At 34.7% G+C, this 27,954-nt stretch overlaps 2 protein-coding genes and 1 long non-coding RNA gene across 4 annotated transcripts; all 3 read left to right on the forward strand.

Moving 5' to 3' along the window:
• The first annotated feature begins 8,993 nt into the window (after positions 1 to 8,993).
• On the forward strand, positions 8,994 to 12,885 carry LOC18051948. 2 transcript variants are annotated; one of them, XM_006446737.2, is made up of 3 exons: positions 8,995 to 9,339; positions 10,614 to 12,553; positions 12,642 to 12,885. In XM_006446737.2, exons 2-3 carry the CDS (start codon positions 10,658 to 10,660, stop codon positions 12,669 to 12,671), a joined length of 1,926 nt encoding a protein of 641 aa, XP_006446800.1. In that variant the 5' UTR covers positions 8,995 to 9,339; positions 10,614 to 10,657; the 3' UTR covers positions 12,672 to 12,885. The 2 variants fall into 2 exon arrangements, with proteins under 2 accessions (XP_024047771.1, XP_006446800.1); XM_024192003.1 differs by having other exon boundaries at positions 8,994 to 9,339; positions 10,614 to 12,885.
• A 7,918-nt stretch (positions 12,886 to 20,803) lies between these two features.
• On the forward strand, positions 20,804 to 21,130 carry LOC18051949 (acanthoscurrin-1). Its single transcript, XM_006446738.2, has one exon. It carries the CDS (start codon positions 20,804 to 20,806, stop codon positions 21,128 to 21,130), a length of 327 nt encoding a protein of 108 aa, XP_006446801.1.
• Positions 21,131 to 25,215: 4,085 nt separating this feature from the next.
• Positions 25,216 to 26,640, forward strand: LOC18051950. Its single transcript, XR_002907218.1, has 3 exons — positions 25,216 to 25,594; positions 25,781 to 26,009; positions 26,382 to 26,640. It is a non-coding gene; the product is annotated as an uncharacterized LOC18051950 (long non-coding RNA).
• Positions 26,641 to 27,954: the final 1,314 nt, after the last annotated feature.

The following is a 27,954-nucleotide window of genomic DNA, read 5'->3' on the forward strand; positions in this document are numbered from 1 at the left end:
AAAATTATTTTTTAATTAAAATTACCTAAATAACTAAAGATAAATTAATTAAATTTTATTTTTATAAAAATTCAATTAAATACTTAAATAAATTATTCTTTTAACAAGCATTTTACACTCCCATTTTATAGTTTATATTTATATTTAAATTTTAATTACAAATATTTTCTTTTCAGAAAATTATAAGAGTTTAGAATTATGGAGATAGAGATTATATAATAAGAAAAAATTTAAGATTTTAGTATTTGAATGTATTTTATAAATAAAAACTAAAAGAGCGTCTTTTTTTTAGAGAAAATTTATGGGAAGATGGTTAATTTTAATATATGAGTTTATTTTTCACAAATTAAAAGGGTATTTTAAGAATAAAATTCAAAAGGGGTGTTATAAGGATTTTAAAGGGGTGTTAAAAGCTCTCCTCTTTTCAAAGAACTTCATATAATACGTACCAGTACTTTAAGTCGATGAGTGGGACTATTAGCAACCCTATAATTTCCTTTTAAAATCTATTTTCTATTGAAATCTACTTTAATTCTAAAATTATCCTTTTTTTTTTTGCACTAAAAAATATAATATGGAGAAAATGATAAGAAAATGATTATTATTCTAAATTTATATAAGAAATTTAAAATAGATGAGGAGAATGGCAAGAGTAAGAATATATTAGTATAATCATATTCATTTAGAATGTACGATGTTTAAAAGGAAACGAAAAATATACGAAAAAAATTAGAGTAGTTATGTGAATGTAAAGAGTTAATGATAGACACTTAGGGTTTATTTTTGTGTTTTAATGTAATTGCGGTAAGTGAAGAATTTTATAAGGATTATAAGAGGGGTGCTAATAATCCCACTCTAAATCGATAAGCTTTAGTCCAATTAGGTATTTCGACAAAAGACCCACACCTAAGTTCCATATCTTTGGGTCTGCCCAAGCTAGCAAAGAACAGTTACCATTGTTTAAACATCGCTAATTATTTATTTCATTCGAAACACTAACGTAAAAATATATAAAAATTGTACTCTCTTTATAAATTAATAACTGAGCAACAAATTTTCTCCCAATATACCTAAGGAGAGTTTTAACATGTAAGAAAAAACGTAGGCTATAATGAGTGCGTTGAATGTTTATTTAAATACAATGATGATACATGAGAGATCGATTACAAATGATTTAAACAGTAAAAGTTTTCAATGTCAAAGAATAAATCTCACTTTAATTAAGGATGTAGAAAAAGGGATCACGGTAATCTTTGTCGGGTAATTAGTTGGTCACCATAATTACAAGATGATCAAAGTCTTGTTAATGATAGTATTGCATAATCATATTACCAAATCACCGAGAACAATCATGAGCATTACCGTTTTATATTGAGACAATTATAAAATACACATGCATTTTGGCCACTAAGATAATTTTGGAGGCGTATATTATTTTGAATTGACTTTTGAGAGTGAGGATGATTAAGTGCACATTGCTGCCACAAATTGTGCGAGTAGCTTTCCACATGCATGCAAGGTGTAGGTTTATTATTTCTTTTCAATATTCGGCAAGAGGGTTATTGGGGGAGTCTTGAAGTTATTTCTGTAGGTTTAATTTGCTTGGGAACTATATTTTTGCTCACTTGCTTTGCTTTTACCATGGATCTCATGATGAGTAGATTCTCGCCCGCAGGAAAGGCAGGCTGCTTCCTATACGTATGTTGAAATGCTTTAAAGGCTATTGCCTTAATCTAGCAAGAGATATACAGAGGATTGTCAATTTGGATAGGGGACCCCCACCTAAACAATAACACTCCAAAGCAAATTACAGTTCAAGATATGAAGTGGGAGGAAAGTGATAGTGTAGGTGACTGCGACTACGATGGACCTGGAAACTCATCAGCTACAGTCTGTGAATTACTTCTCCGACGGGAGTTGAGGCTACGACATAAGCGTTTGTAATTACTAAATGGACCCATGCTGCTATTTTGGGACAACTATAGTGGGCTGCTGTTTTAAAGGCTTAAATGCACGAAACTCAATCCAAATTCTACTGAAAGCTTCTAAAGAATTTATTTATTAATTTTTTTTGGAGAAAATAATAATAAATGAATTAACCATTATATAATATTATTAATTATAACTCTTTGATATTAAAGTTATCAAATACAAAATTTGTATAATATTTAAGATAATATTAACTAGAGACATAGGCACTTTTATGACAGATAGCTTTAAAATAATTTTAGTTAAATTATTATTAATAAAATACTCAAAATGAAAGGGACCTTCCCAAGATATCGAGGTCCAATATCCTAGATGACCACCTTGCTCGCTATTGTTCACTTGGTGTACGCTGCTTCCACACCATCATTCATATAAAATCTTTTTTTCTATTCAAAACAACTTCACCATAGTCGTCATCGCCATCCAATGTTAGAACATAAGAATCTGTGAGCTACATTGACGCCTAAAGAAGCCCGTGGGAGTGGGACTAGGGATGGCAAATTCCAGGTCTGGGTTCGGGTTTGGTCTTTTCCGTTCTGGATCCGGATGTGAATTCATCTTACCGGACCCGAATTTGAATTCATCTTACCAGATCCGGATAATAACCCGCATATTTCAACTTTGGGTCCGGTACGGGTTTAACCTGGAAAAATTCAGGTTTCCGGATTCCGGGTTTTAAACCTAGATATTTTTTAACCTAATTTATCTTATTTTCTTTGAAAAACCTTTAACAAACTTTACTCACCGCAAGGAATAACGATCAACACTAGATCACTCAACCAAAGCTTCTCAAAGCCACAATCATGTAAGGGGAAAAAAAAAACACTTTCAAAATCCCATTTATAGCCTTTACTTATTTTACAATTGCCTTGTATGACACTCCCATCAAATCACAATCCAATACCCATTTCAAATTTTCAATAACTAGAATCCAAAGAGAAGGAAATCATGTTCTTCGGCCAACTTTCCGAAAATATCATTGGTGAAGCTGTTCATGATGCCCATGGCTTTGCTGAAGGTACCAATATTGGGATGGTGGCTATATACAGCAGCCGCAATCGCCCTCAAGCCGCTGATGATGATGGTGGCATTTTCAACCTGTATCACAGTCATTGGCCGCGGAGGTGGTTAAGCACGTTAATTTGATTTAGGCTTTGACAGTGAGGATGAGGAACACAACACATTCACGGTGATTTAATGAGGATTTTTTTTGCGGCCGCGACTTTGAAAGTGAAACTAGGGCACGACTAATTCTTCTCCTTTGATGTTTCTATTTATATTAAAAAATAATATTAAAATAAAGATTATCCGGGTCCGAGTTTCAAATTTACGGGTTCACCCAAACCCAGAACCGGACCCGGATATATCCGGGTTAAAAAAATAGCATCATAATACCGCATTTAAAATTTTCTAGTACGAGTTGAACTTGGTCTGGATTATCCGGGTTTGTCCGAGTCCGAGTTAAATTGCCATCCCTAATGAGACTGATATCCGGTCGAACTCACACTTAGCGGATCAACATATTGTTATTGAGCAAGCGCAAAGACATAGACTTAGGATGCGTTTAGGGCAGCTGCGCTGCCACAATGCAGCTGTTCCCCACCCTATATTTTAGAAAAATATCCCCATAATAAAACGTGGGGAGCAGCTCCACTGTGGCATTGCAGCTGCCCCAAACAAAAGCTTATTTGGCCAAAGACAGTTCGTGAAAGCAAAAGGAGTGTCCAATGTTCAGCGTGGGACACACAAAACGGTTGAAATCTCAGCCCAGCAACGAGTAAATAACTTTCTTTCTATTTATTCCAATTATTGGAGTTAACTTCTACGCTGCTATTGATTTATATCTTCTTGGTGTATGCATCTCCATTTACAATTATCATGAACTCACATCCTATTGATTAGTAATATTTATCAATTTGAAGGGCACAAATTGATCTGGTTCTCTATCTAGATGTGTCATTAAATAGACTCGTAGCATTCTCAGAGCCACTGACATGCTTGACTGAGTTTCATAGCTTGTGATGTGACTAGTTCTAGCTCTATCATATCAAAGTTTAGGGTATATTATACATCGCCGTTAACGAAATACAGCAACAATTGAGAGATACAAACTGGCATTCAAATATATATATGAGGCTGTTCCAATCTGGGACTCTCTATTAATTGTTTTGGTTTGGCTGCACATGTGACCTTTAGATCCAAAGGCCACCAGCCTCTCTCACGGACATTATTCCAATCTGAGATTCTGGATTGGAACAGCACTCATATATATATATATAGTAGTTTTTCAATTAGAGATCCTGGACTTTAATAAAATTAGGAATCAACTGAAAGATAAAATAAACACAGATTTTAATGTACTGTACTTTTGTGATGTAGTGTATTAAAATCTATTTTTTTTTTGCCTTTTAATTAATCCCTGACTTTATTAAAGTCAGGGATCCCTAATTGGAAAACTACATATATATATATATAGTAATTTTTTGATCCAAGATCATAAAGTACGGAAAACATTTGGAAAAATTTTAAAATCACGGGATTTTAAAAATTTAAAACTTAAAGTGTTTAAACAGCACGGTTTATGCATTTTCCCGAACGTTCGCGTTTTCCCGAACGTTCCCGCACGTTAAAATTTCAAACTAGAACACACACACACACATATATATATATATTTATATTTATGTGTGTATATATGTATGTATGTAGAAGCGATCTGGTGTGCGATAGCTTGTTCAGATCCAAAGTAAGGAGACATGCTGTGGGGCTCACAATTTCTTGGCTTAGATCTTGACATGTTCGCTGTGGTGCGCGACAACATGCACTTAATCACTTCCCTATAGACATACATATTTAAAATTTTTAATATAGAATCCCGAAACACATAGGAGCCACCAATTAAAAAGTACATTAATATTGAATTTTGGTTCAAATGATGCTAGAGTACAGTGGCGGCGAACGGTCGATGATAGGTCCTTGTTACTGACAACAACGTTTTCAGATTGTTATCATTATTTATCTGTTAATGTAATGTAATTATATATATTATGTAAGACAGCATAATTTCCAACAATATAGCATTATGTTGTCTTATATATATAATGTATTAAACATAAGATTGCATTGATTTATCTATCAACGCAGTGCAATGAAATTATATATGCTGTGTGCCAAACGCGTTAACAAAGTTGAGAAGATACGCATTTGCCTGGGTGATGGTGTGGTAGAAGATAATGATCATGATCAGGTTCGCCAATTTGGGGGAGCCTTAAATAAAATGGAATATTTTTTTTTTCTTATTTCATCATTTACTTTTGGTAAAATTAAATGGCCAACTAAAATGTTCCGTGTCATTGACGACCCTTACTTCTGAGTTTCGAAGTTGATGCTTGGAAAACGCGTTTTAGACTTTCATCAATGAGTCTGCAGCTAAGCCTAGTAAGCTAATATATAAAAGAGAAGAGAAGAGTTAATGTAGGAGCAGGAGGTCGGTGGCCATTTTAATTACTTCTAGAATTCATGGATGTTGTTAGGGGTGGCAATTTAACCCGGACCCGGACCGGACCCGGATGAACCCGGATAATCCGGTCCGGATTCAACCCGTACCGGATTAAAATAAATCCGGTATCCGAATTAAATTTTATTGACCCGGATGTATCCGGGTCCGGTTCCGGGTTCGGATGAACCCGTATATCCGAAACCCGGACCTGGATATCTTTAATTTAAAATTATTTTTTTAATATAAATAGAAAAAAAAAAGAGAGATGCCCTAATTTCACACTTTCACAACCTAGCCGCCACCTTCATTCTTCTCTTCTCTTCTCATTCTTTTCCTCCTTCAACTCTTCTCTTCTCTTCTCTTCACAAATCATGCTCTTCTCTTCATCAAATCATCATCGTCACTCGTCATATCTTCGTTGTGTTCATGTTCACCAGCACCATCAACCTCCATTTGGCCGCCGTTTGTCCACCTTTGCCAATCGTAATCGCGGCTGTGACGTTGTGGTCGTCATCATCGTCATCGTCCGCATCAGCATCATCAATAGCCGACGTTTGTTGCTTCGCCGGACGCCGATCCTTGAAGTTCATGAACTGAAGCCGTGAATCGTGAGTTTGAATTGTAGTCTGTAGACATGGATTTTGTATTTTGTGAATCGTGAGTTATAGATTTGCATTGAATGGTTTATGGCTTTGAAAACATTGAAAATTTTACAATTTGGATTTGATATTTAGGAATTTGGGTTGTATTTGATTTCTGTAGAACTGGGTTTGTATTCTTTTCGTTTTTCTTTTTATTTGTATGTGATCCGGGTTTAAAAACCCGCAATCCGGAAACCCGGATTTTCCGGGTTTAACCCGGACCGGACCCGTACTCAAAAAAGCGGGTTCAAATCCGGGTCCGGTACGACTTTTTTGGTGTCCGGGTCCGGAACCGGAAAGACCAAACCCGGACCCGGACCCGGAAATTGCCATCCCTAGATGTTGTTGCTTTATCGATCGTTACTGCTTTTCTAAAGATTTTTGACAGACAGGAGGAAGAAGGAAAAGCATGCTCTTTTTTGCAAAGTGCTTATGGCTATGGTGCGAAAGGGTTTGCCCTATACATCCGAGCATATTATTAATTGAGGGGAAATTTACACCAATAGCTATAAAAATTTTGATTTTTTCTATCTTAGCCCCCCAAACAAATTTCTATCAACATTAGTCATAAAAGAACCTTTGAGATCAAAATACCCCTCTCTCTCATCTCTCCCACAATACTCTCTTTCACCCATCTCTCTCAAACCGAACAAACTCCCATCATCGACAGTAACATCAGTCCTCGTCGGCGGCGGCTTCATCTTTCATCGGCGTCCGATCTACCATCTACAGTCTTCAACAAAACTTAGGTTAGTTATTTTATTTATTTTCATTAATACATAGTGGTATGAGTTATTTTCTGAACTTGCTCGAGAGTTTCAGCGAACTGCAAGTCGTGGGTGAATCTGACGACAGGCTGCCTGTCGCACCAATGCTTGGTGCGACAGGTTCCCTGTCGCGTGAAGCTTCGTGCGACAGGCAGCATGTCGCCAGATTCACCCACGACTGGCAGTTCACTGAAACTCTCAAATAAGTTCATAAAATAACTCATACCACTATGTGATATCGATTAGTGTTGGATTCAGATAGATTATGATCGGATTTTACTTTTATCGTTGTCTTTTGTCGTCGCCGTTGGTTGATGATTCAAGAGTGGAAAGCTGCCTTTGGTTTGACGAAAGGGGAGAAAGAAAGTTGCTTTTGGTTTGTAAAGAATGGTAATTTGGGGAGAAAAAACGTGTGTTTGGCTAATGTTGATAGAAAAAAATTGAGAGGGTTAATTGTGAAAATAACAAAAATTTTATGGTTATTTTCATAAATTTCCCTTAATTGAGCCGAATACATCCCACATGATCTGTAGCTTGGCTAAACACACACACACACAAAAGGTTCTCTAATGCAATATAATATACCTCACCATTTGTCCGAGTAGCCTTCCACATGCATGCAAGGTGTACAGTCGTGTAGTTGAAAGATTTGCATTGGATTTGTTCAGTAAACAAAAGTATGCATCGATCCCATATTATACTGTATTTATTTTGTGTATCCCTCGTGGTATAACGAATCTATTCTCTCCAATTATTAAGCATTCAAAGTCTTGACAAAGCTTCGCAGCGAGCATGGTACTTAACTTTGTTAAAATAATTACGCGTAATGGCTACCGATTACCAACCATTTTGAATAAAAATTGATGAATAGTACTAGGGGCATAAATTCTTTGTATAAATAATTGTGTGCGAAAGGTATGTTTATTATTGTTTCTTTTGTCATTCATTGGCCTTCATGAAAAGTTAAAACTAGGAAGACATAGTTGCCAACTTGCAGCTGAGCTCAAATAAACTTTTGGATTAGTCTTCGTGTATTTCATTGTTTCTACTAAAATTTTAATTTATCCAATATATATTTTTATTGCTTCAGTTAACTCTTTGATTGATTTCTTTTCACATATAAGGATCTGGAAAATTCTTATTAGTTTATACAGGATTTTAAGATTTTCATTAAATTGTCACCGAGGAGAGTTTGTTTCCCTTTGATTTCTTTTCTTAAAGTTAATTGTCTTAATGTGTATTTTAGTAATAATAATTATTGTGAAATTATGGGATAGAGAGTGTTTCACAATACGAATAACCCTGTCCTTACTAGAATTGATAATCTAAATCGATTGGAGCCAATATCAATATGAAAATTAATCGATTGCTCCGGCACTTAAAAAATAAACTAAAATAAAACAAGAAAGAAAATTAATGAATTGAACTGATTTGTTTGGGGAGTCAAGTTTTCTGAATGTGGAAATGTCTACTCTTAGTTATACACAATAATTTATACAAAGAGTTCATGTCCTATCATTAATTACTAAGAATTAATAAATCCAATATACATATTATTGCTCATAATTAACAAATCCAACTTACCAAAATTTAATTTAATATATAAATTTATGAGCTGTTTTGCAATTTTACAATGGACTTGTCAAAAATCAAACTTTAATGATATTCATGGCATTATCATGATAAAGAGAATACAACAATTAAAAACTAAAAAAGCGGACCAAAATCTGAAGAAGAATAAAGCTTATGACAGTATAAATTAAGATCTCTTTAAATTATATGTACGTAACTTATAATCTTTTTATATAAATAATAAATGAACCCATATTATTTACTATTTATATTAGAGGATTGTGAGTTATGTAACTTCACATTAGCTTACAAATTAATAATTGTGAGGCAAGTTGATGGGACTAGCGTTTCAACATCCACAACAAGATTTTAACATTTCAATGACGCAAGCGATTAGGCCCCAGCGGCAGCAGCTTTTAGTAAATGTCGTCACATGATCCAAAACAAATGTTCATAAACAACTCAATAAAAGATTTCATCTTTATTACATGCACAGTGAGCTAAAAATAAGTAACGTATCATTTTTTATATTTTTCAAAAAGGAGTTTCTATTGAGGGCGGGTAAGCGCTTAGCTCAGCTCCAGAACCAAGTAAACACAAGCGTACAAATAAATTTATTCTTTTTCCTTTCTCTCTCTCTCTCTAAAGGTTTCTTCTTTCCTTGTGCATGAATGATTTTTGAAATTAAAATTTATTCTTCTCTTTCTCTAAAGGTTTCCACTTTCTTGTTTATGTTTAAGTGTCGGTTCTTCACGTAAACTGTTTTTCTTTCCTTCTTTCTTTCTTTCTGGGTTTTGCTTTCACGGCTTTCATTTGGTTCAGTCTTTCCAAGAATCTGATTGAGTTGCTGTATTGGATTGCTCATTTGTCAGAGGTATGTATCATCTTGCTTTTGTTTACCGACTTTCTTGAAGTGTTTTTGATGTCGTTTTTTTTTCATTTGAATTTGATTAGTGGGTATGTGAATGAGATCTGTATTAGTGGGTTTTGGTTCAGAAAATTTGCTTCTTTTGTTCTGGGGGTATGTTTTGGTTCATGAATGTGTTCTTGTAAAAGGAATGTGGTTCAGGCATTGATGTCTTCTTTATAAAATTTGCTTCAACAAGAGTCTTTTTGTTCACTTTGTGTTGTCTTGATTGATTGTCCATTTTTTCTATCAGAATTTTTATTTTCTTAAGATTATTGATTCTTGTTGATCTTGAATTTTAGAGGATCACCAGTGCTATGTTATCCACTAATCATTTTACTATGGTGTCTTTAGTCCTCTGGTTGGTTCCTGAGATAACTGGCAAGACTGGAATGAAATATGTTTTTTTATAGATAGTTCTATGTTCTCTGTTACATTGGAGTTTTTGTGTCACTGGGTGGGGAGAGATCAAAATGTTGAGATATCCCAATTTCGATTGCAACATATAAGCCGCTTAAAAAGCTCATGGACATTTTCTGGAAGAAACATCTAATTGTTAACATAATTTTGTCCACTGATATCTGAACTTCATAAGATGCTTCTCAGGATCTCTGCTAGTAAGATGTAACTAATCAGGAAATTTGGAACTGAAAGTGTGGAAAGGGAAAAGGACAATCATACTTTTTTTTTCCTCAAGCTGATGGAGAAATCAATTAAACTTCATCTAAACTTTAGGCCTATGAATAGTAATCAGTTGTGGTGAATTGTCTGGAGGCTCTATCAGTCAAATAAAATTTGATATAAATCTAAACAGCAGAAAAAAGATTTTGAGAAACACCACTGTTTCAATCTGCAGCAAGTGTGTTCCATGAATGTCTGAGGTTTATGTCAAGAGGTTTAATATGCTTGGAGCCATTTCTCAATTGAAAAATTCAAATCTACACATGCCTGACAAGTTTTTTCCGATCCCTTCTTGTGATCTGTCTAGTGGAAAGAGACATCCTTTTGTGTGTTATTACTGTTGATTCTGATCAAGGAAAATGAGAAATACATAAAGATTTTTCTTTCTTTGCTTTTGACGTTGCCATGCATATTTTATTTGAATGGGAACTGAACAGTCTTGCTTTAGAGCCTAGCGCTTTGAATTTAGGGATCTAGTTGAGTGGAAGTTGAATTTGTAGAAATATCTGGCTTTGATTCCATTATGCCTATCTAATCTATGTTATCTGAATCTTGCTTAGGTGACTGTGATTTGAATCAAAATTGGTGCTTTGTAGAAGAATACATGTTACTAAAGAGCTTGATGGAGGACAAGCAATTGGATTTTAATCAGCCACTTCTATCTGTAAGGCGGTTCTCATCAACAGCAGCCCCCTCAGAAGCTCAAGTTAAAAAGAAAACAGATAATTCACTTCCCAAAATACCTCCTCTTCCTGTTTACAAATCAGAATTAAAATCAGGTCCAATCAGGAATCCAGGATCTGTTCCATTTCTGTGGGAGCAGACCCCAGGAAGACCCAAAGATGAAGGCAAATCTCAAACTCGATCCATTGAACGGCCTCCCATTGCCCCAAAGCTTCCTCCTGGAAGGATTTCGAATATTAAACCGCAAGCTTTGGAGAAAGTTTATGAAGGTAGAAGAAACAGTAAATTGCTTAGTGCAGGAAATGTTGTTTCCAGTTCTCAAAGCGCCTCTGCTCCTTCAGACAAGAACACCGCTAAATGTGAGAGCTCCGCAGAAGGGATGGACGAGACAAGAAGCTCTAGGTCAGAGGACGGTAATGAGGCTTATGCAGATGCACTTGATACACTTTCCCGGACTGAATCATTCTTCTTCAATTGCAGTGTAAGTGGTGTAAGTGGGTTGGATGATGAAGAAATGAAACCATCAGGAACGTTCTCCTCTGATCAATGGACTCGGGATTTCATGATGACCCGCTTTTTGCCTGCAGCAAAGGCAATAGCCTCGGGAGCACCTCAGCATAAAAATAGGAAGCAGCCTGTAACGCAAGAGCTTCCAAGAAATATACAGAGGGTTGTCAACATGGACAGGCGGCCTCCACCTAAACAATACAGTCCAAACAGTGTACAGTTTCATGCCCAAGATAAGAAGTGGGAGGAAAGTGATCATGAAGATGATGACGATGGACCTGGAAACTCTTCGGCTACAGTTTGTGGGTTTCTTCCTCCATTTTGCTTGAAAACTTCATTTTGCCTTCTGAATCCTGTACCTGGGATGCGACTACAGGCTCAGCAGGCTGTTGATTTGGCCCATAGACCACCGGTAAGAGGTTCATATGCTACTTCTTATTGTGAGATTCCTGAAAAATCTGATCCAGAGAGAAAAGGCGGCAAGATCTTTCGGGAACTATTGGTGGATGAGAGCACTAATTGTGAGACAGGCTTAGCTAGTCCTGTTGAAAAAACCTTGTGCATAGATTCTGTACATAAGATGAATTCTCCAAAATCAAATTCCAGTTCTTCGGATGCAAAAAGGCTAAGTGATATTCAAGGGGATGATTTTGATGCTCTCATTAAAAGTGAGGAAACAGTGGCTCCACAATCAACAGATGCTTCACTTCAGGATATCAAGGTTTCGAATGTCACAGGTGAAAAAGCAATATCGCATACTAAATGTCTGGAGCCTGTTTATTCCGATTTTCTCTCCTCACCTGACAGATGCTCTCATGGCCTGCAAGCTGATGCAAAGAATAGTTCCAGAGAGGACCAAGATCTCGGTAAGAATTCAATTAAATTGGCAAGTCCCAAAATGGATGGCAGTGAGAAGATTGATCTAGAAAGCCATCTGCGAAAGAAATTGAGTAATCAAGCAAAAGCGCATGGCCGCATCCTGAAATCTGTTTCATCAGCTAGCACAAAAATAGCGGATGGTATAAAGACCGACTTCAAAACCCAACCACAAGTGGCATTTAGTAGTCAAGAAGAGTCTCTTGGCAACTATTCTAAACTTCCTCTTTCCCTGCCTCCACCAAAATCTCCATCAGACTCTTGGCTGAAGCGTACTTTGCCTACTTTTTCTGTGAAGAATTCATCTCCATGGTCTTGTATTGGAATAGATAATTACAGAATTCAGGCTTCAAAGACAGCCCCTCTCAATCCGAAGTGGGAAACTATTGTTAAAACCTCCAACGTACAGCACGGACATTTGCGTTTCTCTGAGGTAATTTTGCAACTGTTGCTTACATCGTCTATTTTCAACCATTTTCAGGTTGTTTTATGCTTACTTTACTCCCTAATGATTGTCTCAGGAACGACTCGATCCAATACCAGAAGCTTAAATTGCAGAAGTCTGAAGCTTATGGGTTCATGTATATGCTTTGGTTAGAATTGTCCATAGTTTTTATAGCTTTAAAGGGTTCTGAAAATACTTTCATATCTCTGAAATATTTCTCTTTCGCGCGGCTCCTCCCTTGCCATACTCAGCATACTTTGGGAATCTGTAAATCCACATGCCCATTTTCATCCTCTAATAAGATGGGTTACATTGAGTTAGTTTGTTGTACATCCTCTTCAAACTCAAATAATTGAACCCGAGTTGCTTTGCTTTTGTTTTTTGTGATATATTTTCGTTTTCAAAGGGAATCTTTACAGATGTATTTCTTTCAGCAAAAAAAGCAAAGGAATGTTGGTTTCTAATGACCTGTCTATTCAATAAGGCCCATGTAACATGGCAGTAGGCTCCACTGTCATGTTGCTAGTTTTTGCCTGTTTTGCAAGGATGATAAATTACATAAGTTGTAACTTAGCAAAGCCCATTCTAAAACCCATTCAGTAATGATAGGGTCTTTCCAGGCAAAGATGATTGGTGTTTGGAGACTGGTCTCGGATATTTTTATAAAGATATCTTCTTGCCGTGTGGGGCTTGTTTTAGCTTTCTGATCCTTTCTAGTTTTTCTTTTTTCTAGTGTTTGCATCATGATTTTATTTTATGCGTTCAAATAATTGCCAACTCATCTACGACTGGGTCACTTTCAAGTTTGAATCGAAGATGGAAATCCCCAATGATATTTTAACTTATTTGGCATCAACTCGTGGACGAAAGTCAACTCATCTACCTATGGTAATTTTCAAATTCTGTGCAAAGCTCTTAAAATAATGACAAAGGAAATACTTTGAATCTTCAACTCAAACTGCTTCAAATGGCTGAAGCTTCGTAGAATATTCAATTACATGGACTTATAGGCTGAAGACAAGTTGGCAAATGGCAAGTGTTTTTAATTCAGATTATTCAACTTTGGTTGAGCCACAACGTAATCCTCGATGTGTAGGTATATAAGGAGTTCATTCATCATCTAAATGGCTAGAGGAAGTCAAAACAGATTGAGAAAAATGGGGAGACAGCTCTCGGTTCTTGCTGCTGCAGCTCATGAAGAAAGCAACTTTGGGGGAATTGTCTTGCTTTGCATGGTTGTTGCTTCAATCTCAATGATATCAATGGTCATATTCGCTTGTGGTGATGATGGCCACCCTAAGAGGCATCGAACCAATGGTGGTTTTGCTCCCGGAGGGGGTGGTTGTGGTGGTGGTGGTGGATGCGGCGGTGGAGGTTGTGGTGGGGGTGGTTGTGGTGGGGGTGGCTAAAGAGTAAGGAAAAAAAGAAAATAACATGAACACACAAACTTTTCTTCTAGCTTGTATAGTTGTTGGAGTTAATAAATTTAATAATATTGATAATGAGCCTATTGCATAACATTCTATGTTGTGGTTGATCTATATCTCTTTGATATTTGATGTATGAATTTGCATGTACATTTATGTACTCAAAACCAGTGGTTTGTGAAATTTATCAATGTAAAATCACTCCTTTTTTGTCTATGCTCTGTTGAAGAAGCAGTGGCGGATCTAGAAAAATAATTTACCGGGGGCTAAATTAGATAATAGTAAAATATAAAAAATTAAAATTTTGAATATATAAAATATTTATAATTAGTCTCTACGCATTTTTATATTTTAAAAATGTTATGCAATAGGCTCATTATCAATATTATTAAATTTATTATTTCCTATATAAACAATCAAACTATCACGTATCCCATTCGATTCCAAAGATGATTCTTCATGAGTTTTATTACTGAAACTGTTCGTTCTACTATTATTATATAAACTGGAAGAATTAACCATATTTTTTAGAATAGAAAATTTTTGAGTAGTGGACTATCATTATTTTTAATTAAAATATATATTTTTATATTTTTTAAAAATCAAAGTTTAAATTTTATGAGGTTTATATTTTATAGTGACTATTTTAATAAATTTAATGAGGCTAATTAAAAAATTAAAAAAAATTCTTTTATTTAAAAATTTTTTTTTTGGCCAGTAGGGGCTTGAGCCCCCACTGGTCATGTGCTGCATCCGCCTCTGTGAAGAAGCACAAGTGTTTTGTATTGTTTGGGAATTGGCACATAGTTTTCACATAGTTAACTTTGGAGCTCATTGATTTTGTAGGTTGGACAATATACCAGCTCAATATTTATAAATATTCACCCAAACAAATGAATGAAAGTAATACTTTATCTATAAAAAAAAAAAAAGAATTTCCACTTCTATATTTTTGTTCGCTGTTAGTGATTAATTGGAAGACAATTTACTAAAAAAATGTAGGACTTGATGAATAATATTTATAATATAAACATCCTTGACATTTAAAAAATACCCAAAGTGTGGATGTTAAATAAGGTGTCATGTGTGATAGGGCATTATCAAGTGATAGATTTCTCAATATTTTTAGAGCACCAGTCCGAATCCCATAGGATTCCCTTTCGTGTTCATAAAAAGTTTAGAATAAACATAAATTTCTTCATAATATTATTAGTGTGAGTACATTTTTAAACTAGTCGTACAATAATCTTTTTATACATTTTTATATAATTAATTTATTTGTGCATATTGCAATCTCTTCATAAAAAAATATAGTTCCCTGTCAAAGGTAGACAAGAATGGTCACATATATTTATTAGTTTAAAATTTTGGTAAATTTCATTGTCTGGGTAAATTTCATTGTACCCCCAATGAGAACGACACTTTTTAATTTATTCTCTAAAAGTATGAAAACTTCATTTTACTCATAAATACTGTTATTTTTAACAGTTGATTGATATTGACATATACAATTTTGAGAATGCCCCTAATCCTTACTAACAAATAGTTTTGTGGGTAATTTTATTTCGCCGCTTAAGGTCTGGAATATTTCAAATTAGATGATAATAATAAATTTATTAATGAAAACCCTATATTGGAAAAAATAGTGAAAGACATTAATTTTTTTTTTAATTTTTACTTATTTTTAATTTATAAAAAATATAATAATCATGAATTTTATTTATAATATCACCACAATGAAAATAAAAAAAATTAATTTTTACCCTTATCTTGAATTTAAATATATTAGGAATATAAATCATTAACCAATTAGTTGACTTTTACATCTAAAATACCATTTTACCCTTCAAAGTATCTAAAAGACAAATTAATCCATAAAATTTATTTACATTTCATTACTAATATATTCAACGGATTAAAAACTAAAAATATATAAATTTATAGAAATTCAAAAACCAAAGCCTTAACCCCTAATAAAAAATTTTATCGATTTTTTTATTAATATCATTTGTTACAAATTTTAATCTTACTTATTTTTTAATAATAATTTTTTTATTAAAAGCCATTTTTTAGTATATTTTTCTTCCCAAACATGAAGCTAAGGGATAAAATAATAAAATAATTAATAATTTATAAATATCTAAGTATATCCAATATTTATCATTTTCTTAGAATAATATTTATCATTTTTAGCTATAAGTTAAAAGGTATAGCTATTGTATAATAGTTCCAAATAGAGTCTGTTTAGTGTTGAGGTTGGTTAGCATTGTGGTTGGGCAACTATAACTTCAAAATTACAATTTTGAAGTGGTTGATAGACACTTGTCTTTATAATTTGAAAACTAAGTTGATTTATCCAAAACTTGTATCATGACTAATGAAAAACCTATAATATTTTATTATTTTTGTTAAAATTATTATTTAAAAGCCAAATTTACCTTACACAATTAACTTTTATTTTATAATTAGGAAAAGAGAGTGGAATCCCCCTATTGTTTGACTAAACTAATTGGAAACCCCTATATGTTTTAAAACACATCCAATCTCCCTGATTGTGAATTTTTTTCTAATCTTACTATTTTACCCTTGATGATTGTTTGACATTGATAATATGAATACCTTTAATTAATTAATTAATTAATTAATTAATTAATTAAAAATTAAATTAGAATTATGAGAAATAGCGATTAACACTAGAAAATGTACATTTAATAAAAGTTCAAATTATTATTTTTCACTTGCAATGTTGATAATACTAACGATTTCATTATATTTATAAATCTCTAACTTATTTTATGAATTATTCAGTTTTATTTGTTTTTAAGTATAATTTTTGTGTTTTGCAGGAAAATCCTAAAATTATGGTGCTTCAATCAGGAATAGGGATGGCAATTCAACCCGCACCCGGCCCGGACCCGGATGAAACCCGGATTTTCCGGTTCGGGTTCAACCCGTAACGGATTAAATAAAATCCGGATCCGGATATCATTTTAAAAACCCGCATGTATCCGGGTCCGGTTCCGGGTTTAGGTAAACCCGTACATCCGGAACCCGGACCCGGGTATATATTAATTTTAAAAAATTATTTTTAATATAAATAGGAAAGCAAAAAAATCAAATGGTGCCCTAGCAGCTCATTACACTTTCCCAGCCGCACAAACATTTCCTCTGTTATTCCCTCTTCAGCTCATCTTCATCTTCATCAAATCATCGTCGCATCACTTGCCCATCTTTGCGGCTGTTCAACATCATCATCATCATCATCAGCCGTCGTTTCTTTATCTTTTCTGCCGCGACCGATAACCAGCCGTGAGAGAGAGAACGTGGCTTACTCGATGACACTTCTCATGCTTTCATCTTTTTTCATCCAGTGTGGCGTGGTGTGGTGATGTCTTGTCTTTGTTGGCTTTTTGGAAAACTTGTTGCTTTTAATGGCGTATTACTTCTTCTGAATATCCAATCAACATAAACTTATTTGCATTACCCCTCCAGCTTTCCCATCACCATTAAAAGTGCTTTGGCTGCTCCTTGACTACTGAATTCCTGCTCGCAACAAAAGCTAGTTCTTTAGCTCTCTTTACTAATGTTTTGAACGAGTTGCCACATTGGGTTGCTGATTCTGGGCAGCCAAACAAAATTGTTGTTTTTGTTAATTAGTTTCCAGATGAAATAATTTTTCTTTAATTTGCTGAAATCCTAGATATGTATTTCTATTTGATTTTTTTAGTCGAATTAAAATTTTTTTTTTCAATTGGATTCATCAATCCGGGTTGGAAACCCGCAGTCCGGGACCCGGATTTTTCCGGGTTGAACCCGTACCGGACCCGGAGTGAAAAAATGCGGGTTTATTTCCGGATCCGGTATAGAAAATATTCGTCCGGGTCCGGATCCGGAATGGCTAAACCCGGACCCGGACCCGGATTTTGCCATCCCTAATCAGGAAAAAGGGCGTGAAATTTGGATGTTAGAGGTTCAAAAGCCTTTGGACGAATTCTAACCCTTTGATTTGTTATTATTTCTGAGTGGCTGGGATGATGCCATGCGTCTGAGCTTCCGCGCCCTTTGTTATACTAGATCTAGCACACCAAATTTGGTAGTTCAACCACCTTGATAAATGAACAAAAGGAGGCTTAAACTTTGACTTCAATTTTAGCCATTTGTTATGTTCAATCTAATGATTATAATGATTGCAATTTAAGACGCTTTGATTGAATTACTAATTCTCATTGTAAGATTGTGATTAAAGCTCACAAAAAATATTATGTAAATACCTACACTTGATCACGCAAAATTTACCTATATAAAGGCAAGAGCTCTTACAATTGAGAGTGTGCTAGATTTTGGGAGAAAGAAGAAAAGTAGAGAGAATTGTGTGCTGGATTTTAGGAGTCAACATTTTGGGTGTAAATCTAGAGTTAATTTTAAGAAAAAAAAATCTCTTTTTTTTCCCTTTATTTTCAATTTTCTTGTACTATACTTTACAAAGTTTATTAAATAAAATGAGTATTTTCTTTTTAAATATGAGTAGTTAAATTTTCTAAATTGAGAGGAAAGATGAAGCTTAAGGAATTAAATCGTGGAATTAATTACTCTCCCAAGTAAGTTTTAAATTTATTTTATTTGTTATATGCTTATAATTTGTATTCCTTTTTACCGGTTACTTTTATGTCATGTTAATTTGTAGATTTAGATCTCCTTGAATCTATATGGAATATTATCATAATGTCGTCACTTCAATATAGCTGTGACACATTAGGTACTTGATCCCCATATTTATCTATACAAATTAATGGTTAATTAATAATTAATTGGTAAAAGAAATATAAAATAAAATATGAGAGTATTATGACCATAATTTGAAAATTAAGAGTAGATTGCATTAACTATAGCATTTTCTAGATCGGTCTCTATTAATTGTTTTTCTGCAATTAATTTTTGCTTGATAATTAACAAATAAATTTAAGGATTCCTTGTGATTCGACCCTGAACTCACTGGATTATATTATAACTAAACACTCTTATATTGATGAGTAATTATGAGTAATCTCAAATAGCAAGAGAATTGTCATAATTTTTAATTAATTCCAATTTTTTTAAATTTATTAAAAATTAAATGAAAAATTAATATATATATATATTTCATGTTTTTTGCATTTAATTTTTCAATTAACTCTGAAATTTTTTTTCGGAATTAATTGGAAAATTATGAGAATTCCCTTACTCTTTCTAATACGTTTAGATTTAATTTTTCAATTATCTATGATTAAAAACTTATTCAATTAATTAAATAACCAAATGTATTCATATTCCCAACATCAAAGAGCCACCAAAAGTAAAATGATAAGATCAACAAAAATATTGACAGGTTTGGATGTGTTTTCGATTTTGATTTATTTATAAGTAAGTATCTCTCTTTTTCCCTTTATAATCACAACATTTTTTTTAACAGCAGCCATGACTTAATTAAAATTATTTTTAATAAATTGAAATTATTTTAAATAAATATTTTTATTAACATTATTTTTAATAAATAAATAATCAGTTTTGGATTAAGCTATGAGTCTATGACTTGTTTTTAATAAATAATTATTTTTTTAACAGCTAAGACTCATAATTGACCTAGGTTAGTTTTTTTTTAACAGTAACTATAACTACGACATTTTTTTAACAATAAGACTTTTAGTCATTTTCTTGTACATCCTTTAGAGTAATTGAGAACTTGATTTGTTTTGCTTTTTGTATTTTGTGATATATTTTCTTCTTAAAAAATTAACGCTTCTTTCACAAAGTTTTTGACATAATTTAGGAAAGTACTAAACTATTCCATGTCTTATTACTAGTTTTATTTATTTATTTTTAAGTAAAAGATTGCTGCTTTCAAAATGATCTGTCTATGCAATAACGATAGGTGCTTTCCAGGCAAAGATGATTGGTTGTTCGGAGCCTGCAGATGCTTGGATATTTAATAAAAGACATCTCATTTTGCCATGTCGGGTTCACTTTAACTTTCTGATCCTTCCAAGTGTTTATATTCTGTGTTTCTAATTAGTACGAGGAGTTTATTTAGTAACCTAGGTCAATTATACAACAGGTATAGATAATTTCCCTGAGCTTATGCTTCTTAATTTAATGGAATATTAAAGAAAAATTCACATTTTGCCAACTCATCTGCATTTTACGCTGACTTTTAAAGGATAAACAACGACATTTTTTTTTTTTTACGACATGAGACTATTGCTCAAATTACAACTCATATTACATGAGAGTATAATTGATATGTACAATCATATATATATATATATACTGAGACCTGTTGACATTAATACTGATATGACACCGCTAAGATTTTTAACCCTCTCAAATATTTGAGGGACGTCAAACTCCCAGCCTGGGAGAAAGATTGTCTTCACTCAAGCTCCCGCTTAGATTTTTAACCCTCTCAAATATTCGAGGGAAGTCAAACTCCCAGCCTGAGAGAAAGACTACCTTCACTCAAGCTCTGAGACTCCAAGGAAGGACATTTAAATTAAACCCCTACAATACGTCTGCAGAGGCTCGAACCCCTTCCCTCACATTTGTGAGGGAGTGGCTCTAGCCACTTGTGCTAAGCCCAAGTGGTTAAACAACGACATTTCTAATTTTCAATTTCATTAAATTTTAGGCTTAAAACATGTGGCCATTAGGCACGCTTCGAATTTTAAGTATTCAACCCAACAACATTGATTGGTAGAGGCACAATGTAATCTAATATTTATATAAGTGGTCCTTTCATCATCTACATGACTAGAGGAAGTGAAAAAAGATTGCAAAGATGGCAAGAGAGCTCTTGGTTCTTGCTGCTGCAGCTCATGCAGAAAGCAACTTTGGGGGAATTTTCTCGCTTTGCATGGTTGTTGCTTCTTTCTCAATGATATCAATGGTCATATTCGCTTGTGGTGATGACGGTAGCCCCAAGAAAAATCGAACAAGTGGCGGTTTTGTTGGCGGAGGAGCAGGACTGGGAGGATTAGGTGGCGCAGGAGGTGGTGGATGTGGTGGCGGCGGCGGCGGTTGCGGTGGCGGCGGTTGCGGTGGCGGCGGCGGCGGTTGCGGTGGCGGAGGTTGTGGCGGAGGTGGAGGGGGTGGTGGGGGTTGTTGAAGAATAAGGGAATAGAAAAGAAAAGTACATGTAGATAAATAAAATGAGCTTACAGAACTCTTCTTCTATTAATTAGCCTACCAGTCCAGTTAGTTATCGGTGTTAGCTTGTTCTATATATGTTGTGGTTGATTAATATATCTCTTTGGTGATTGATGTATCTCTTCATGTATATTTATATACGCACAACGTGCTGGTTTGTGATATTTATCGACTTAAATAACTCTATTTTTAGTTTATTCTCTGTTGAAGAATCATAAGTATTGTATTTTGCAAATTATTTAGAAATTGACCCAACACACCTCCGTTTTAGTAGATAATATTCACATGTTGCCAATTCATCGAATACATTTTGGGCTGACTTATCAATGGACAATCAATGACTTTTCTACGGTTACTTTGATTCGATAACTCCCTCATAAAGAATATTTACAATGAAAATGCTTGAAACTTCAAATCAAACCTCAAGTACTTGAAGCTTCATAGAATTTTCAGTTACGTAACTCTTATTGACTGAAAGACAAGTCAATTAAGCGCGCACTTAGACGGCACGTTTTTGAATTCCATGTCTTCAACACCACAACGATACAATTATAAAAGAACGTTAATTGATTGATTGATGCACAATGTCACGTATACATAAGTTGTTCTTTCATCATCTACACGGCAAGCCGCTAGAGGAAGTGAAAAATATTTCAAAAATGGCTAGAGAGCTCTTGGTTCTTGCTGGTGCTGTCCATGCAGAAAGCTACTTTGGGGGAGTTTTGTTCCTTTGCATGGTTGTTGCTTCTGTCTCAATGATATCTATGGTTATATTTGCTTGTGGTGATGACAGCAACCCTAAGAAACGTCGAACTGATTATGGGGGTGGAGGTTGTGGAGGAGGAGATGGAGGTTCCGGAGGAGGAGGAGCTTGCGGTGGTGGAGGAGATGGAGCTTGTGGCGGCGGAGGAGGCGGAGGGTGTGGTGGTGGTGGTGGAGGAGGAGGAGGAGGAGGAGGAGGAGGAGGGTGTGGTGGCGGGGGCGGTGTGACTTGTTGAAGGGGGAAAAAATGATAAAAACAAGTAGATAAATAAATTGAATAAACTTTTCTTCTATTTATTCTAGTTATTGGATTTGGCTTCTGTGCTGTTGTTGATAGTTATTTCTTTTTGGTAGTTGATGTATACATCTCCATTTACATTTATCTTGTACTCACATGCTGTTGGTCTCTGTTACTTTTCAATGTAAATGACTAAACAGAATTGCAACCCTTTCAGAGCCAGTAGCCGAGTTTCACACAAACTCAGAATGTATCTAGTTCTACCATACCGAAGCCTCGATTGTATGTATTACATACCCGGAATACGTCGCTAATGGCAAAATGCTGCAACAATAGCAAGAATGGAAAGCATTTTTCTATTTCATATTTCCATAGAATCCTGAAACGCATCAGAGTAATCAAGATTACCAAAAGTTACATTTTATATTCTTCTCACAACAGAAAACAGAGCCAACAAAACATCATCAGTATCATTTTATACAGAGTTTGTCTACAAAACTAGATTTCTCAATTTTCTTCAACTCGAAAGTGTATACATTCGCGGCTTTAAAAAGCTACACGAGTATTACAATTGGCTGACCAAATACAGAAACATTTAAATCAGGTGATTCTCTAAGATTTCACCAAGCAGAACAAAGAACTCACTTTTGCAAGTCTTGAAATCCCTTGGAAACATGAGAATTTCTTCCTGCAGATTTTGTTTTGAAGTAGAAATATCAAAAGAAAACTTCTCCAACATTTGATCATTTTTCCACACATACCTGATAGCCTCCAACTCATTACTTTCTCCCCTCGTGTTTTTTATCTGGATCTCCTCAATACGCAACAACAGGCTACATGGCAGATTCTCTAGTTCAACACAATCAACATCTCCAGGATCATACATTCTTCGATCACACACGTAAAACTTCTTGTGATGAGTGCAATCTTTGCATTCAGGATATTCCTATAAACAGATAATGATCAAATATATCAGAAGAAAAAGCTATTCAATTAAAAACCTTATTATTTATTGGCTCACCTTCACAATAAGGACTTGCAAATTTGGAGAGCTATTAAGAAAGTGTAGCAGCAACTCCAGATTCAAAGACAATAACGATAACAGCCAAATAAGAAATCTAAAAAAATAATTATGGAATGACATATTAGTGAATACTGCTACCCAATAAACTAGCCTATTAGGTGGAGTAATCTATCCTAAATATAAACTTAAGTAACTCTCTTTTACTAGCCAATATAAGACACAATTCAACAATACCCCTTCAAACGAAACCACCACCGGATCCGTGTCTTTTTGTCCGACACACCTAATTTGTTTTACCAACACATTTTGGCTATTAGGTTTTGGCTTTAATACCAACTTTTAAGAGGACTTGGCGTAGAATTTTTAGATATCTAACTCAAAAGAGTAGTCTATCTTATCGATCCTACTTATAAATTTAAGTAACTCCTCTTTACTAGTAAATGTGAGACACAACTCAACAACTGTTAAAACAAATGCCAAAACAAAATATTGCTTCCCTAGAATATTTGAAATTACAGTATGCAAGATGTGAAGTAGCTTAAAAGAATGATAGCTGGAAAAAATGTGATGGTAGAGGAATTATAGCCATCGTGCGAAAGGTTAATGACAGACGTTGAATGTGTTCTTCCTTTCAAAAGTTGCATTGCACGACTATCTTTATCCCATAGACTATAAATTGTGCAGAGTAATATCCAATGTGAAAAAATGCCTTGCTTAAAATGGTGTTTCATTCACCACAAAGCGTCCTAAGAAATTGTCTTCAATGTTAAGATATTCAAGATTACGGGCCGAAGTCACGAACTTGTGCGTGTATAAACTCTAAGCACACACCATGAAACGAACAGTCTAACGCTAAGCCTTAAAAGAGTTGGCACGATGACGTTAAAAGTCAGCCCACGATGACCAGCACTATAAAATTTCATTGACATGATGAACAAAGACATGTACCCAATACCTAACATGCTTCTCCTTACTTTCTCCCCCAAAAAATGTAAATTTTTCATGTCGATCGCACCATACTATTATAGTTGCCCAGGTTCTACATGTCGTTCATCTGAATATTACATTCGCTCTAACCTGTTTTAAATACGAAATTTAAAGAGCCTGGGTATTTAGGATATCCTTCATCGTTAAAAATTTTTTTTTTTTTATGACACAAATGAATATAAGTAATTTTCGTGTCATATATTAATCATTCAACTTAAGTTAAATTGAGATTTCGAAGGCTTAACCAAATGGGTTTTACCCGAGTTTAAATCTTAAAAAATGTAAGAAGTAAAAAAATTAATTTAAATTTTTTGACATGAAATTGTAGATGCACAACAAACCGTTTTGGTTGCCTCTTACTAGTCAATGCCTCACTCTCTTGACTTGTTCACTTCTTAAATTTCTTGTCATGCCAAAGCATGGATATATTATATACATGTAAGGATATAACGCATCACCATTGGCAAAATTCAGAACAAGAACATGGAAATAAAACATTTTTTTTATTTTTCATGTTTGCATAGAACACGTCTGATGAGCATATAATACATACATATTTTACCCTTTATTATATAATTGCTAGTTATGTTTATTTATTATTTTTAATTAATTGAATTATTTTATTACATAGGAAATTAATTAGAGATTATGGATGAAAAGTACGTAAAGAATAACAATTGGATAGCATTGAAGATCAAATCAATTTGTGGAAGTAATTAAGGAGATGTGCAGGAAATTTTGTTTGAAGAAACCGAAGCCAATAAATTGAATTCTCCATGTTCGTGCAAACAAAGAAGAAGGTTAAAGCTAAAGTGGGCTGCACATTAAACAAAGCTTTTAATTAAAGCTTTGAATGGAAAGTCAAAGTAGAATAAAGGAAGGAAATCAATAGCTTTTGGCTTTTATAGTTTTCAATTACGTGGCCAAGCAAATAAAAGGGCAAGCCTTGTGGCTTTAGGATTTAAGAGATGGGGTCCATTTCAAAGATTATAAAAGGGAGTTGTGGCTTTTGGAGAAAAAAAAAAAAGGAAAATGATGTTCTTACAAATGAGTGCACAAAGCTTTGCACAAAACGAACCGTTTTGTGCAAAATATAAAACCCAATTCGTACGTGCAAGCAACACCACGCACACGCATGCCTGAAATTCCAGCAGAGATCTCACTCGCGTCTCCCTCATTTCTCCCTTACCACAACAATATTTTCCGGTCTCTCTCTCCTGTCTCCATGCAAGGTCGGTCTCAACTTCTTTCTCCCTCACCACGCCGCAACAGTGACAACTCTCTCTGTCTCTCGCTTGAAGCATCTCGCTGCCTCACTCTCCCTCACTCTCTTGGCTCCGTTCTCCCACATTCTCTCGATCTCAGTTGCATTGCTCTCTCTCCCCCAACATAATCTGCTTAACATTGTTAAGGTCGGTGTTTAATTCATTGGTTTAATTTGTAATTAATTGAAAATTTATTATTTTGCCCCATTTCGGCCACTTGGATTTTGAATGGTTATTGTTGAGGGTATAGTGATTTTGGGTTGTATTGATATTAGCTTTGGATTTTGAACGAATTGAAAAAGAATTTAAATAAATCATCGTTGTTACTTTCAGATCTGGTCGTATATACGTAGTTGACAGACAAAAAAAATCCAAGGGCTCCCTCTTTGCATAAAGTTGTTGAGCCTGCAGATTTTGTACGGAAGACAGGATTATCTTATCCTCACACGGCTCATTGCCTTGCTTCTGGTGATATCCTGGTGTCATGCCTTGGAGATAAGGATGGAAATGCTGAGGGAAATGGATTTCTTCTCCTCGACTCAGAATTCAATGTGAAAGGAAGGTAAAACAATAGATTTGTGTAAACTTGAGCTACTATCTTGCTTTTTTCATGCTATTCACTAGTCTAAATAATGTAAACTTGAGCTTAAAAAACAGATTCATGCAAGTGATGTTGCAAATTATTTGAACAATGTGAGGCGGTGATATTGTTTGTCATTAGTTCAGCAAATAAAAAATATTCAGATGTGATTGACAAACATTATTAGATAGATATTAAGTTTGCAGGAGATAGTCGACAAAAACCTTGAGAGACATTGTTGTGGCTGTTTTTTCTTATGGAATTGATTAGTAGCTGGTGTGTCCTATATTGTTTTCCCTGTCCAGTTGCTTAATGCTCACTAACTAATACGGCTTTTTTTTTTCTCCTTGTCAGTTGCTTAAATTGGTTGGATATTTCTATCACAATGTCCTCTAGCATGAGTGAAGTTCCAAATCCACACATAAAAACTTGTGAAAAGTGCTGCAATGATAAGATCTTACGAACTTCGCGCACAAGAGAGAATCCGAATCGTAAGTTTTGGAAGTGCAAAGGGTGTAGGGCATTTGAATGGGACGACGATCGGAAGAACAGTGAATATACTGTGTGTCGAGGGGTGGAAGATCGAAATATTAGCGAGATTATTGTAAAATATGTCCACAAATAATTATATGTATTTTAATATGTATTGTATTTAATTGTACATTCAACTAATGTATTAACTTCTCTTATTTGCAATGAAAATTACGTTTATGGTTGAAATATTATTTTTTGTTATTTGCAACTTTGCATTAAATTGTGTATAGCTTTCTGTTCACAAGGAAAAGTTTGAACTAATTTCAATGGACAGGAAACCTCAACCAAACCATTTTCAGCTGCAAATAAACATATGCATGCTAAAATCACGGCTTCAATGTCACAGAAAGCTGAACATTTCCCCCTTCCCAACCAAACCATTTTCAGCTGGAAATAAACATATGCACGCCAAAATCACGGCTGCAATGCCACAGTAAGCTGAACATTTCCCCCTTCCCAACCAAACCATTTTCTGCTGGAAATAAACATATTTAAAAGCCAAAATCACGGCTTCAATGCCACAAAAAGCTAAACATTTCCCCCTTCCCAACCAAACCATTTTCTGCTGGAAAAAAACATATTTAAAAGCCAAAATCACGGCTTCAATGCCACAAAAAGCTGAACATTTCCCCATTCCCAACCAAAGCATTTTCAGCTGCAAAACCATGAAGAACTAAACAGAACGTAATTACTCAAAGGCTCACAAAATTCGGCAAATATGACAAAAATTAAGGTTCCACGTTAGGCTAGGTGAAGTATCCGAAATGGGGCAAAATAATTAATCTTCAATTAATTATAAATTAAAGCAATAAATTGAACAACACAATCAACATTAATCGGAAATTGCAATATATGCTCTGTAAAATTTAAATAGAACAAATCAAGAACTAAACATAACCTAATTGCTCAAAGGCTCACAAAATTCGGCAAATATAACAAAAATTAAGGTTCCACGTTAGGTTAGGTGAAGTACACGAAATGGGGTAAAATAATACTGCTGAGATCGAGAGATTGAGGGAGATCGATGCCGAGAGAGTGAGGGAGAATGAAGCCACCAAGAATGAGAGAAAACCGAGCTGAGAGAGTGAGGACAACCGAGAACGAAGCTGTTGCTGCGTGGAGAACAAAGCTGCTGTATTTTTGTTGCAATGAAAGGAGCCTTTTAGAATGAAAACCGAGCTGTTGCAGTGAAGGGAGAATGAAATGTAACGTGTCTTGTTTGGTGCGCGTGTCTTGTGAAATTATGGGGAGTCTTTTAAAGGTTGCACAAAACACACCGTTTTGTGCAAACCTTTGTGCTCGTTTTTGTGAGCATATCGCTACTGAAAAAAAAAAAAGGAGCCGCCAGAGGAGGAGAATTCGGCTTTGAACAGAGAGCCTTAGCAAAAGGCTG

The sequence above is a fragment of the Citrus clementina genome, unplaced genomic scaffold (genome assembly GCF_000493195.1).
Source record: "Citrus clementina cultivar Clemenules unplaced genomic scaffold, Citrus_clementina_v1.0 scaffold_2, whole genome shotgun sequence".
Classification (NCBI taxonomy): domain Eukaryota; kingdom Viridiplantae; phylum Streptophyta; class Magnoliopsida; order Sapindales; family Rutaceae; genus Citrus; species Citrus x clementina.